Source organism: Pinus tabuliformis, chromosome 3_2 (genome assembly GCF_031772625.1).
Source record: "Pinus tabuliformis cultivar Carrire ecotype Pingquan chromosome 3_2, CPIR1, whole genome shotgun sequence".
In the NCBI taxonomy this organism is placed as follows: domain Eukaryota; kingdom Viridiplantae; phylum Streptophyta; class Pinopsida; order Pinales; family Pinaceae; genus Pinus; species Pinus tabuliformis.
Window position 1 is genome coordinate 471,244,845 of NC_142302.1, and position 15,594 is coordinate 471,260,438.

Sequence of the window (15,594 nt, forward strand, 5' to 3'; positions counted from 1 at the left end):
TCTTCCAAGCTAAAAGCAAAAAAACATCAATAGTCCCCAGCCCTCTATCAATGTAATCTCCATTGAAGATGAAAAAGAAATGGAAGCTCTATACTCTGTAGCAAAATAAGAACCTTGTGCAACTAGTCTTGGATAGCATCCACCACCCCAATGCTACAGTCGTCATCAGCATCCGATTTATTGGCAATTGAGCTCTTTGTTGAGGATGCCAGGACAGGCATTTGGTAGCTCCAGATATTCTAATTTTTTATTAAGAAAAATATTAATATATACACATATGAGAGAGACCCTTGGGATTCATCTTCCAAGGTATCTTCATTTTCTTATTTTGTATTTACATATTTACAACATATTTGCCCAATCCCGGAGGAATAGGTGTCAACATTCCCACCCCCCCTTTAATTTGAAGGGGTTTTTGTAAGTCCAAGCATCATTCTGAATTTTTCAAACTTTTCTCTTCCAAGGGCTTTAGTGAAGATGTCTACAATCTGCTCATTTGTGGAACAATGGCATACATGAATAGTCTTGGCCTCAACATGATGTCGAATCAAATGATACTTTGTATTGATATGGTTGGTTCAATCATGGAATTTTGGATTCTTGGCCAATTTTATTGCAAAAGTATTGTCAACTAAAAGGGGAGTAGAGGGCACTTGTTTCTCCTGCAAATCTTCAAGAATTTTCCTTGGCCACACAATCTCCTTGGTTGCTTCTGCAGCTGCCAAATATTTTGCATCTATTGGAACTAATTAGTTGTGTGACCTCCAAGAGAAAGCTCTTGATCCAAGACTCATAACATAACCTGAAGTAGATACTCCATTTTCCTTATTTCCATCAAAGTTTGAATCAGACTATCCAATCACGCTAAAGTCATCCACTTGTGTATATTTGAGTCCTAAGCCTTGAATTCCCTTCAAGTACCTTAGAACTCTTTTTGTAGCAAACCAATGACCCTCGCGAGGTTTTTGCATAAACCTAAAAGGATTCCAACAACAAATGAAATGTCTCATCTAGTAGTAGTGAGGTAGTTAAGACTTCCTACAAGTTGTTTGTACTTAGTTGCATCCTCAAATTCATTTCCTTCTTTTGATGTGAGCTTTAAGTTTTGTTCCCATTGGAGTGAACAAGGGATCGCATTTTAATGCCAAATTTGTTCAACAAATCTCCAATGTTCTTTTGAGAGAGGAATATAAATTTCTGATGTTGGGTTACTTCAATACCCAAATAGTAGTGAACATATCCCAAATCTGTCATCTCAAATCCTTTCCTCAATTCTTTCTTTATGGATGCAATATAATTTTCATTGTTTCGTGTCATTAGTAGATCATCTAAATACACCACAAGATAGACAACACTTTTGCCAAATTTCTTGAAATTTAGATCAAAGTTGCATCATCAAGATCAAAGTGGTTGAAATTTAGATTCAAAAGATGCTCAGTTAATTTTTCATACCAGGCTCACAGTTCTTGTTTGAGGCCATACAAGGATTTGATAAGCTTACATACTTTGTGCTCTTGTCCCTTCATAAATCCTTCTTGTTGAGACAAAAACATTTTCTTTCAAATCTCCATTCAAGAAAGCAGATTTTACATCCATTTGATGGACTTTCCATCCACTCTGAGCTGTCAACGCAAAGGAATCCAAATGGTAGCCCATTTTGTTATGGGGGCAAAAGTCTACTCATAAATAACCCCTTCTTTCTGTGCAAATCCTTCTGCCACAAGCCTTGCTTTGTGCTTGTCCAATGAGCCATCTGATTTATACTTATTCTTGATGACCCACTTGCAGCCAATCTGTTTGGTTCCAAATGGAGTGCCCACCAGCTTGCAGGTTCCATTCTTTATAAGAGCATCATACTCTTTTTGCATTGCTTCTTTCCATTCATCATGGGACGTGGCTTCTTTAAAGGAAGTTGGTTCAAAATTAGTAGAAAAATTTAATTCACAATCATAAGAAACATCCATATCAACAGTTGCATTAGAATCAGCTACATCACCTCCATTTTGCCGAGTAGAAGTCGTCCCTGTCTTTCCAACCTCATCAAGATGAACACTTCCAAGTGTCTTAGTGAGCCATTTTGGAGGACCTTTCTGAGATGGCGCGGGTTGTTCTGTTGACTAAGATGGTGCTGAATCAAGATTTAGCTTTCGAATCCTCTCAATCACATCACTCAAATTGTCTTCTTGATCTGAAGAAGTGGTTGGAGCTTCATGAGGGGGAGAGAGTGCTTCAAAAGGAGAATCCACAGATTGATCCAGGATAGGGACCCCCCCCCCTTTATGATGTGGAATCTCATTATCAAATTCTTGAAAAGATTTTGCATTCATGAATATGTCCAAACGATCATGTTGTCGCTCAACAACATTGTCAGTCTTGGAATATTCAAGAAAAATCACATCTCTAGACAGTATAAACTTCTTATTTACTTCATTGTAGAGACAATATGCTTTGGAGGTATCAGAGTACCCCAAGAAGATACACTTTGACTCCTAGCACGAAGTTTGTTTCTTTGTTCCTTAGGAATCAAGACATAACAAGTGGAACCAAAAACCCTAAGATGCCTTACAAAAGGAATGTGACCATACCATATTTCATAAATCGCCTTGTTGAGCATGAGATGGACATTTGTTTTTAATATACACTGCAAAAAGAACTACATCATCCCAGAACATCCACTTTACATTTTTTTAAAACATCATTAAACAAACCATATTTAAGATTGTCTTGTTCATTCTTTCAGCTACACCATTCTGTAGAGGATTATAAGGCACAGTTGTTTGATGTTGAATTCCATGTTGGCAAAGATAGTTTTCAAAATCATTTGAAGTATATTATTTTCCATTATCAACAAGAATGGAGCCAATATGAGATTGTGCATCATTTTCAATCCATGCATGAAAGATTGAAAGTTTCAAAGGCTTCAGATTTATTCTTCAACAAATATACCCAACACATTCTAGTGTAGTAATCAATAAAAGTCATCATGTATTTATTTCCATTTGCAGAAGGAATAGGCATAGGGACACACAAGTCAGAATGAATCAGTTCAAGCTTTCTACGTGCTTTGGGAAGGAATCATGAAATGGTTGTACAAGCATCACATTGCTTCAATTTCCTAAAAATGGTTGGCAAACCAGTAACACCATTTCTCTTTAATAAACAAAGACTATCAAAGTTCAGATGTCCAAATCTAGCATGCCATAAGAGACTAGAAGGCAATGTACCTCCATTATACTGAGAACTATATGCAATGTGCATAGTGCTGTGTACGAGAAAACGTTCCTTGCAGCTTCAAGAGTCTTTCTTCTCTTATTCTCGTCATGACGAGTGAGTTGTCTGATGCTTTTCTCACTTCAACTTTGCCATCAAACATGTGAACAACGGATGTGAACCAAGGCCAGCAAGTTTCTCCATAGCTATTGGAGGTAGAGAACATCATGCAGAAGAAAGTCAACGAGCCCAAGCAGTTTGAGCTTGATGGTGCCAATTCTGAATTGCTTGAGTTTTGACTTGTCTGCAAAGTAGATTGTTCCATCTACATTGTCACTAAAATCTTCAAAAAAATATTTTCGAAAGGTCATGTGGCAGGTTACACTTGTGTCAAGAAACCATGCATCTTTCTATGAAGCAAATGAAGTATTAAACAAGTTTTCAATTACTCCAATATTGCAATGTGCCACAATATAATAAGCAGATTCAGGTGCTTTACCTTTCCCCAAATCTAATGTTTTACCTTTCTCTTCATTTCTTTCTTTCTTGATTATGTCCCAAAAGAGCTTGCATGTGGATGCATCATGTCCATTTTTGTCGCACAAATACAATGGAGATCAAGTCTTCCTCCTTGGCAATGTTTGCCCCCCTGCCTCTTTTATTCTTCCTTCCACGTCCTCCTTTTCCACCTCTTCCTCTAGAAGAATCTTGTGCCTGATTATTCTCTTTCAATGCAAAGCACGCAGCTTCTCCAAATCACTGAGTAGGTGTCTTCCTCTTCCCAAAATCTTTCTCTCTTTCTGTAAACTTCTCGACGAGAGTGTCAAAAGTAATCTCTTTAAATTGGACACTAGCTTGTAATTATTCAATATAAGTGAGAATATGTGGGATATAGTGCCTTGACAAAGGTTGCGAGAGGAACATCCACTATAACTCTGATGGCTTCTACATCATGCATAATTGCTTTGATTTCAAAGGTAGGGCAAGGGAATCATCATCTTTCAATTCTAGATTGAAGAGTTTGATCATTAGCTAGACTACCTCAAGCCTTGAGTGTGAGTCATATAAGTCTTTCAACTTCTTTAAAGCATTAAAGCCATTGGTAATTGGTGCAATGTGACAACTCACCTCTTCAATTACTGAAGCAGTGATCAAGGCATAGGCCTTGTTGTTCTTGTTCTCCCCTATGGCGAGCTCTTTGCCAGATGTGAGCCTTGCAAGCGGATTGTCACCTTCTCCTTCACATACACCTTTCCATAATTCATTGAAAATGAGGGTATGCTTTATCTTTTTGGACCATTCATGGTAGTTCTCTTTGCCAGTGAGAACTACTCCAACTATTGAGATGAGAGAATGCATTATTAAATAAAATTCTAAGTTGGGCCCTAAATATTCAAAATACTTGCAGCAATAATCTTCGATAAAAATCTCTCTATAATCAACAAAGACCCATCATATAGGGTTATCTTTAAAAAATAATCAAAATAACCCAAAAAACAATGTTGGAATTATTATGTTTGGCTTCAATCTCTCTATCTCGAACAACTACTTTAATATAAAGCAACACTCATATAACATATAATCCACACTCTGTATCTACAATCCAACTCATATATAATCCACTCTATACATAAACCAACTCATATGCCAACACATAAATGAATGGTATATATGAAGAACCAAAACCAATGCATATGTTATTTAAAGAACCATGTAACCAATGCATATACGAATGGTTCAACACATATATGAATGGTTCAACGCATATGAATAGAACGACCCTCAAAACAAATGCAGATGCAACATATACCAAAGTTCAAACAACCATATAAATCAACGTAGATATGATTCCATGGAGCATAATATATCAAACAACCATACATCGAATTTTCTACCTCCAATAGTTGTGTTGATAGCACGTCTATTCATCCTCAACGTTGCATATAAATAGAAGGTGACTTAGCCTCATTTGGACACACTCATCTTCACACTTCTCTCTCTCTCTCTCTCTCTCTCTCTCTCTCTCTCTCTCATTGATTGGGTACGGAATTCTAGGCCTCTCTCTCTCCACACATCCGAAATTTCAAGAGGCAAAAATTTCAGGAGAGCGAAATTTCAAGAGGCCAAAATTTCAATAGAGCGAAATTTCAAGAGGCCAAAATTTCAAGAGAGCAAAATTTCAGGAGGCCGAAATTTCAGGAGACCAAATTTCTGGACAGTTTGACCAAGCGTTGACCAACATGTGTTGACCTCCTTTGATTGTACTTTTTGTGAGGGCTATCTCTTTTTGGGCAAGCTGCATTTCTGTGCACAAAAATCGAGGCTAAGCGTTGATTGTTGACCAGCGTTGACTGCAACTAGGGCTGACCGCAGGTGGGCTGTTTGACTAGACTTTGACTAGGCTGAATTTGACTGTTTTGAGAGTTGTTTTATCTTGCTGTTTGGAGGCCGAAGTTGACTGAAGTTGATTGATTTGCTAAGGGTCAAATCTACCCTGTTTGACCAACGTTGACTTTGCTGGTTAGGGATTTTCGTACTATCTCTCTATATTGAACTATTGAAGACTAAAAGAAGATTTGATTAAGGGTTTCCCCACATTGGGGTTTGTCCCTGGTTGGTGCCACATCTTGTGTCCTCTTGTCTTGGCTTGTCTTCTATTGTTTATGTTTATGTTCTATATGCATTTTACAATCATGCTAATGTGATTGCTAAACTGGATATTGATATTGGGCTAATAAATAAATTGAAGTAAATTGCTCCTAAGCATAAAACATACCAAAAACTAACAGCAAGATTATTCAACACTGACATTGGAAGGGTAATATTAAAGTCTCATTCTCTCCTCCTAGCACCTTGAAAAAAATGTTAGATCACGTGAAGGATGCCATAAACCCGAGGTTAAAAACATGAGTATAATCCATCTGCTACTCCTATGGTAAGTAATACATTGGTGAAAGGGGTGGAAGGAGGGGCAAGGATTCTTTTGGGTCCCAATGGAAAACAAGAAGTGCACTATGTTGGAAAATGTAACTAGTTTATCTTGATAATTGTCATTGTACTCATGTCATTATGTATATCTTATGTTACAAGCAAAAGAAGAAAGAACAAACAAAACAAAAGAAATTAAGCATGGGTTTCATGCTTCATTTTGTTGGTCAACTAAGTGAAGCATGCATTTCATGCTCCTAGGGTTTGTCAAGTCAAAAGAATATTTATCATTTGCCTAAGACCCTATTAGGCAATTTGTAACATGTAAAATATATTATATTTGAGTCTAGAAAGTTAATAGTGACCTCCAAGACCAAGTCAGACCTACTAGAAGAAGTCAACCTAGCTTGAGGCTATTCGACCTCCACAGAAGCATATATATAGAAGTTGCTCGACCTCATTTGTACACACACTTTTGTAATTCAATCTCAAGCAAGAAAGAAGAAGGAAAAAGGAGTGAAGGTATAGAAGAGGAAGCATCTCAAGAAGAAACCGAAAACTTGAGTTTCGTAATCATTCTCTCTCACACGTGCAAAGATTCTAGGGTTTCTACAATTGTTGCAAGGCCGAAAGGTGCAGGTCGAAGTTACAAACTTGGATAGAGGGTCAAGACTCTAATTTGGTCAAGCTTGAATTTCGTTGACTTGGAAGACCTTGAATTGTTGGAGGGAAGATTTCTTGGAAGGTTGACACATGCAAGAAAGTTAGGGTTTCTATTGTTCCTAGAGGCCAAATTTGCAAGTTTGAAGTAGAAGGCTGAAATTCTGAAGTGAAGCAGATTGAAAGAGGTTTGACCTTTGTGGACTTGGCCAATCTTTGATTAGTTTGAAAGTGATTCTTGGAGGGTTGATTTGGTGCTTGGAGGTGGTCTTGGGATCTTGGATTTCTAATTTGAACTAATTCTATAAGAAGAGAAGGATTATTTCTGGGTTTTCACCTTTGAGGGGTTTTGCCCTAGCTTGGAGCCTACTTCTTGTGTCTATTATCTTTTTTGTTTATGCTCTTGATAATTGTTTGATGAAAATATCTAACAAAAAAACATCGAGAATATAACTAAAGTTCACAAGCAATTATTAAGGATAAGGAAAATTGTTTAAATAGTTTCCCTACTAGATTTCAAACACAGCACGCATGGGGGTTAGGCAAAGGTCAAATAAACTGGCAAAAATGTATGGGCTTTATCTCAACCTCCAATTAGCTCAAGAAAGGAATGTATCTAAAATTGTGATCATTGGTGACTCCCTCATCATTATTCAGCATTTATTAAAGGTTTTTCTCCTAAACACAATCATCTAAGCCTCCTTCTAGACAAAATCACAAGTATTCTTAACTCATTTTCTCATAAGGCTTATTTTCATATCTTGTGAAGCTAGAATAAAGCAACGTATGCACAAGCAAATTACGCTTGTCTCCTAGAAGCAGGGCAATTTTTTATTAATGGTGTGCCAGGTTTGAAAGTTATCCCGTGAATACTCCCTTCATCGCAATAGAATGTTGGTAAAATTCGTGCAGCAAGAAAACAATATTAAGTCGATGACCCAATCCAAGATTTTTGTCCCATCGCATAATGCCAGGCAACTTTATTTCCAGTGGCGTCATGGTATTGACATCAAGGTTGAGCTAGCGTGTACACATGTTGGACATGCGCTCTCCTCCATGCTTGTGGATCAATCTATGGAAGGCTCGATCTTTGTTCAATATCTTGTCCACGTTTTAGCCTCCCGGTGGGTTGCAAAGTGGAGAAACTTATTTCAATTTAAGGTTGATTTGAACTTGTGTGTGGCAAATTCCAGCCCTCAAAAGCTTTTAGCCATGAACACACATCAATCGAAGCAATTTCAGGAGAGTTGCCTTTGTTTCTAGTTGACGGAGCGAGGTAGTTTTTTGGGTGGATGGTGGATTCATCTTGCCTATGTTGCTCTAAGAGGTGAAAGGAATCTGGTCGACTTCCTGCATTTCCTCCTTTGTGCTAAGAGGAACGTCCTCCTCATAACTCAAAGAATTCAATCACTTTCAGTCTTGGTTTTCTTCGATCAATCGACATTTCAAAGGGAATGTTTCCAATTAGGATACTTCGCGACTATTAAGAAGACTAAAGCGAATTTGCTCTCAATTTCAACATCTTTCACCTGTGGTATGGTCTCCCCCGGTGCCCTTTACTTATTCAAAGTTTTCTTCATGCAATGGAGTGGCTTTGGCGTTGGAATCTTAGTTGAGAGTGAAGCAGTAGGTACTTATCAAATTTCAATACTCCAAGTTGTCCTCTCTCCCCTGCATCATTGTAATCCTCTATTGGCACGTTGTATCTTCCTACTTTGATCGAATTTCTAGTTTGTTTCTTGTCCCATGTCTTCCCTAGATAGCTCTCTATTCCGTGGATAGAGCTTTTCATCCTCTAGTTTGCCTCAAACAACCCTCCCTCCCCCTCTCTCAGGTTGCCAAGTCTTCCCTCCTCCCCACTTGTTTTTGCAGTCCCTCTCCCCCTCCCTTTCGCAATCCAGGCTTCTCAAATTGGTGCTCCTCATTTTGCTCTTTGAGTACCATGGAATATTTCGGCTCCGACTAATGCCTACAGTTCTTCTCCCCACCCTCTTGTTGACCGTCATGCAGAAAAAAGTGATCTCCATCAGCAACTTCAGCGACACTCAAATTCAATCCTCCTCCTCCTGGAAGAAGTGCAACTTCTCAAAGCCTGTGCAAACCATCTTGAAGATGACAATGAGGCAATGCGCAAACAAATTGCAGATCTTTGATTTCAAACTTTTATGATTCATAATGATTTTGAAATGTCTTTCGAATTAATCACATCATTAGTTGTTGGTTGACGTTTTAAACCATCTAATGTGGTTTATCCTTAGGACAAAGATTGAAAATCTTCAAGCCCAGAGGAATAAAGATGATCAACGCAACTCTAGCACTAGTAGCTTTGATGGCTCATCGAACAAGATGTCGATAGATCCTCCCGCTTGATACATGGTTGCCTACTGTAAAGTTGTTCTCTTGTTGGGGTAATTTTATCAAATTTATAGTTGCAATATAGTTTCCAAAATGTATGCTAACAGTAGGTTATTAGAAGATACTCATATCGTTGTCCATTCCTTCTCTTTAAGTGTCTGAAGCAATGAACAAAATGTAATCTCCTCGGTTTTTTTTGCAACGAACCAACGCAGACTTAATGCCAATCTGATCACTTTTGTCAAAAAAAAAAAGTAATACATTAGTGAAACTAGAAAATCATTTCAACTAAGGTTGAATTGACACTTTATCGACATGAGATTAATTGAATAAAAAGATCAACTTTAGCCAAACACTCTCAAGATGCAATCCACCACATACACATCGAGGACACTAAAATAATCACTAAACCAAAACATCATGGATAAAGGAAGATATGGGAGGGGCCTAGATAATGTGAATAAGTTGAAGTTTTAAATACCAACGAAGCCTGGAAGCCTGTCTTGCACAATCTTAAGATTAATAATAATAATCCCAATAATTAATGTAAAAGCTCAACTACAATGCTTGATCTTCAGTATAAGTTAGATTACTATGTAGTTATCAAAACATAATCTATTAAGCTTTGGGCTTTAGCAAACACGTGAGGATGATCCCAACTTTGGGATTAAAAGCTTGGGTTTCATAATTAAATTACTGCAAATTCCTTTTAATTTTTTAATAATGGTGCTTGTTGAAAGGGTTGCAAAATTGGTTAGTATCAATTAAACGAAAATGTTAATAACATTTTCATCAACAAACCATCTCCTAGAAATGCAAAGTGCCCCTTTGTAACAGATTCCACAATCCAAAAGTGTTGGACTCTTTTCATGGACACTTGGTTCAATTAAACTTTGATCCTTGATGATAACAAGGCTCTACCCACCAAGTTGAAGAACACAAAGCTTGACAAGCTCTTAGTCGTTGGCAAGTCAAAACCACACTTGGACTAGGCTTGTCAAAGACCTTAGTCTTGCTTTCTCCTTCTAGCTACAAGCAAGATATGATCATCAAGTGCCTTCAACTGTGTCGAGGATTCAACATTCCTATGCAAGAATACATCGACGTGTTCAATCAATTGTAAATTCTTATCAACTTTATTGATCCAATTGACAAATTTGTCCTCGAGTTTAAAAATAAATTACAACAACATTTGCATTAAGATTTGAAGTATGTGGACATCACCACTCTTGATGTCGCCTAGAATCAAGCAAAGTTAGTTGAAATTTTTTAGATCAACATGGAATTTAATAGCATTCATCCTCCACCAATGGTTTTAGATCAGCACCTTCAAACACTGCTCCTACTATTATAAGGTCAACATCCTTTTCACAATCTTCTTCTTCTTCTTCTCCTCCTAAGTTTTGTCAATATTGTAAGAAACAAGGATATGACAAGTCCAAATGTTTCAAATTGACAAGGAAAGCTTTAATTCTACAGTCTCCTAATGCAAAAGATGACACTCCCACTAAGTTCTCTAGTGAAGATACAATTTATGAAGAGTTAAGAGGACTTAATAAAGTCGCCTTACAACAATGCTCCACTCCTAGAAGGCCCAAGATATTTTGTGTATCACATGTGTGCATCGTTCCCATGATTTCTCCACTACTTGCATCTTCAACAATGGCTCAAAAGAGAATTTGATTGTCAAATCTATCATCAATACACCAACATTATAGTGGGTCTTCATCCTCATCCTCATGCACTTGGATGTAAGGTTCCTCTTCTCAAATCACTTACACATACACTGTCTCAATTACTTTTACTCATAAATTTGTGGAAAAAGTCACTCGTGATGCCACCAATATGAATTGTTGGGATTTAATGCTTGGCCAACCTTATCAATATGATTGAAAGGCCTAATATGATGCATTAAACAACACTTACCTATTGCATAAGCATAACATCAAGTACAGGTTGATCCTAAAGCTTAAAAGCATTCTTTCACTTTTATCCAACAGCTCTATCCACAACATCATTATGTTCTACAATGGCAAACTGGTGTTCGATCAACAATTTTAAAGGATTATTGTAAGCCTCCTCCATCATTTGCTTTGTATCACTCTCAGTTGCCACAAGACACCATCTTAGAGGACATTCTACAAACTTCATAGCTTCTCGCCGTTCTCTCCTTACTTGAAAGTCTAGATTTGATGGCCTCTTCTCATTGGTTCACAAGTTACAACCCAGTTCAACATCGTTCATCACCCTAAGCTTCCCTTCAAGATAACAATGCTTTCCATTAGGACCTTTCTGTTTTAATCAAATGAGCATCCATAATGTCATCACATGTCATGAATCAACATTGGACACAAAAATCCTAATCAATGATCCCATCAATATTGTTCTAGATTTTTAGGTTCCACTAGTTGTAGATGAGGATCATTGGATTTCCCAACACCAAATGCAGCAGCATTTCCCCTCTCCTAAAAGCATTAGATACCACAGCTTTTATTGTTGATAGAAATGAAATAGATTCTAATTCTTAGATTTTAGCATATGTATTTCTCATTATTATTTTGGTGGGATAGTATTATTGTTGATTGATGCAACAAAGCCTTTTGGTTTCCTATTTTCATGGACTAGTTGAGATCTTATATCTAAGTTATCTAACTATCTCTATTATTGTGCTTAATTGCTAGTTTTTAGGATCTTGTTGAGATTTTCTCTCCTAGTTTGTTGAGTTAGTTTTCTTAATGTAAAGCTATAAAAACTTAATTGCTTGATAAAAAAGCAATCAGAGATTGTGTTTCATACTTTAGTGTTAAACTTTGCTGACAAGTGGGATTTCCCACATCTAACATGTTACTAATTTGAGTATTAATACACGGAGATGTCTTCCTCCATCTATTAAGAATTGTGGATGCATTCCAACACTAGATGTGCAAGTGCCCCCAACCATATGTTCTTCATTGTTGTTATTTCTCTTCTTATTAATACTTGGTCTAGTGTATTCATTTTGGTTACAAGAGCATTGCAATTGTAGGAACATCTTTTTGTACAAATAAACTGTACCAAAACAAAGTAGACACTTATATATTGCATAGCCTTCAATTCAATATATGCATTAAATGATTAAACTAAGGTAAAACATAAGCTACTCGTTAAGACTTTATGTGAACATGGTAATAAGATAAGATAATTTTATTGATGTCCAATGAATGACAACAAAGTTGATCAATGGGACTCAAAAGTAAAGCTAGTGTAAATTATACAAAAGCAGCTAAAATCCTGAAATATGCAGGATGCAACAAGAAGATTTGGGATTTTTAACAAGAAGTCAAATAGTGTGCCATTAAAAGGAAGCAATTTGCCTTTGACTAGATGAAGCATAAACCAGGATTGAGCATTTAATTTATTTCAAAAAATGCAAAACAATTAACAAATTCATTTATCTGAAACCATTTTCCATTTTAAATTAAAGGTATGTGGCATACCTCTCCTGAGGCAATATGCTGGAGAAATTTATCTTCAAATTCTCGACAAAGTTCCAGTGCAATAGCACGGGTTCCTTCAGAAGTCTGCACCAATTGCTGACCTAGCCTCACTAACTCACCTTCAACAACTTGTGATCTACCCTCCAACCTGATATTTAAAAAGCAAATTTTAATAATAAGGAAACACGTACCCATTATTCATGAGTATGACTACTAGCAACCATTTAGTTTCAAACATGTTGAATTCTAATTGAAATTACGGACCATATTTCTGTATGTCAAAATTTCATATCAACTGCAATTTTTATATTTTTGAAGTTAGATGTATATGCAAAAATTACTGTAAATAAACTCCTCGTTTCATATTTTTAAAATACAATACCTGTCTACTTTGCTTTCTAACAGCTATGAAGAGAGATAACATTTATATGCTGCCAAACTGCTGTTCGTAAGAAAATCATTTTGATTGACCCAAATTCGATTTTGGGAAAGGCAACTTATTATGACATCTATATGGATATTTCATTATATAGAATAACTGCATTTATCTAAGTAGTCATCAGAACCAACAATATATTGCATAGTCAATTGATATGGATGCCCTTCTCTGTATAAATTCTTCACATAAGTTCCTTTTAAAACATAAAGGGATAACAATGATCAAAAATTTAAGACATTTTTATGTTCCAGTTGGCTATTTCAAATTTAGTAGCATATGTAAACAAAAAGAAGAGAATGATTCAAGGAGGGGCAACCATAATGGGGAGATAGGTCTCACAGCTCATCCAAAAAGGGATTACCCTTGCAAATATAATAACCAGTTAACATGAACATAACAATTATTTGCCAAGGGCATTCACTAAGTTTATTTTCCTTTTTTGTGTGAAAAACCCTCTACCTTTCTACTTATATGCATTTTTGCACATGTTAGAAATAACTACAACAAGCATCAAAATAGTATTTTAGTTATATAGCATTTTAAATGCAGAAATATCATCCTGCTGGTCAACCACCCTTCAACCCACATATTCACCCTATCGAAAGATAAATGTTATGACTATACTAGTCAGAAAATGGTATAATATTAAATAATATCAAAGGCAAAATGTAAAGCTGCATGCAAAATAGTTGGTGGGGCACAGATTCTGTTCATAGACTTGATATCAAAATAAGTACCAGTAAATATATATTTTGTGGCAGTTACAATCCACAGATACGCACACTGTCCTTGTGAAAACTTTTGGTCAGAGCTGCTAGGCTGTATGGAAAATTAGCTATCAGAACAGCTCAGCTAAGGTAGGAACTTGAAGTGGATCATACAAGAGTATATGTATACGTGTGAAAACTCGTGGTAAAAGATGCCTAATCTGGTTGTGAGCTTGAAATGAAATATTGACAGACTCGGTTAAAAAAAATACATCTGAACACAAAAACCTATGAACAACCACAAATAAACACATATAAACATGTCAGTTGCCTCAGATGAACATACCCTGAGAGGATGCTAGGTAGTCTCAATTTCATTCTCTTTCGAATCTGTCGAGCAAGTGTATCCACCAAGGCTATCCTGCCAAGCTTCTTTTGTGGAGCACCAGTCAAAATTGACTTCAAACTCTCACTCTCTGCCCTCCACGCTGTTTCTAATGAGCTTTCTGCCCCTACAGATCCTGATTGTGTTGAAGCAATAGATACAGACTGACCAGTCAAAGCAACCCAGGGAATATCTTGGGTCATGCGTGGTCCCTGGCCCAATAAAAGTGCTTGAACAGCAGCAAGGCTTTTCTGGTCAGTAGCTGCTTGATCTATCTTACTGATAACACCAATTGTTCTTGTACCTGAAAGTTTATGAGATAAAATGGGTAACAACTTATAATAGCTAAACAATAATAAAAATACACCCAATCTGACAACTTGGACTCTCCTATGGAAAAAAAAAATGATCATGTACAGTAACATCTTCCATTTGTCCATGCTCAGTATAAAAGTTTCTTAATACACACCATCAGGATCAAATTCAAGGGCCAGTTTAAGAGCTCGTGATGAAGAAATTTCTGGTGCCTGTGATGCAGGCACTACCACCAATAGAATTGCATCACTGTGTTCCGCATAGTCACTGGTCTGTATTTATAGCATTCATTTTCAGAGCATCAATATGGCAACATATCCATAAAACTAATACACGATATCAAGAATTAAAAAGGTAATCACATTTGGTAGAAACTATAAAAACAAAAGGAAAATTAGGAAAAAGTATCTTCAAGGATTTCATAACTTCCTAACACATAATAACATAGGAAGACTAAAATGAAAGAAACTGTAATGAAATTATATTAATGTCCATCAATGACCAAACTAGGTCAATGGACATAAGAACAGCAATTAACAACAGCAATAAGGAGTTCCTAAAACACCCACAAAAAAAGACAAGAAAATCTATTATTACTGACCATTGAATCATCTACAATTCGTTGATCAAGTCCCGGCAAATCAATCAGTGTCAATGGTGGAGCTGCAAGGTACAAACCAAAATACAGATCAATGAAGTAAACCTAGATTAGACAGTTCCCTCAAGAGTTCAACAGACATGAAATAAACATATCGGCAAATCAATCAGTGTCAATGGTGGAGCTGCAAGGTACAAACCAAAATACAGATCAATGAAGTAAACCTAGATTAGACAGTTATCTCAAGAGTTCAACGGATATGAAATAAACATATGCATTGAAACCTTCATACCGTTTGAAATAAAAGTACTTTTGTGTAATGTCAAATGCTAACACCACACTTTCAACACACCAGTTTTTAAACTAGAATTTGGCTCAAAAATTATGATAAAACTTCCCAAAACGTTTTATAGTCAAGACTGAAATATCTGAATCAAAGTTCAAGATACGCATACACTACCCTTGGGTACACAACTGTGTAGTGGTATGCATACCCTACACCCAGTTCGGGAGCAGCTACA

At 36.6% G+C, this 15,594-nt stretch overlaps 1 protein-coding gene across 1 annotated transcript in view; it reads right to left on the reverse strand.

Annotated features, from left to right (window-relative positions):
- Positions 1–15,594, reverse strand: part of LOC149181342 (dynamin-2A-like) — a 58,731-nt gene that overhangs the window by 31,346 nt on the left and 11,791 nt on the right. The window contains 4 exon segments of the mRNA XM_089416578.1: positions 12,630–12,777; positions 14,122–14,464; positions 14,630–14,747; positions 15,077–15,138. Of these exon segments, the coding sequence (XP_089272704.1) occupies positions 12,630–12,777; positions 14,122–14,464; positions 14,630–14,747; positions 15,077–15,138 (671 nt within the window).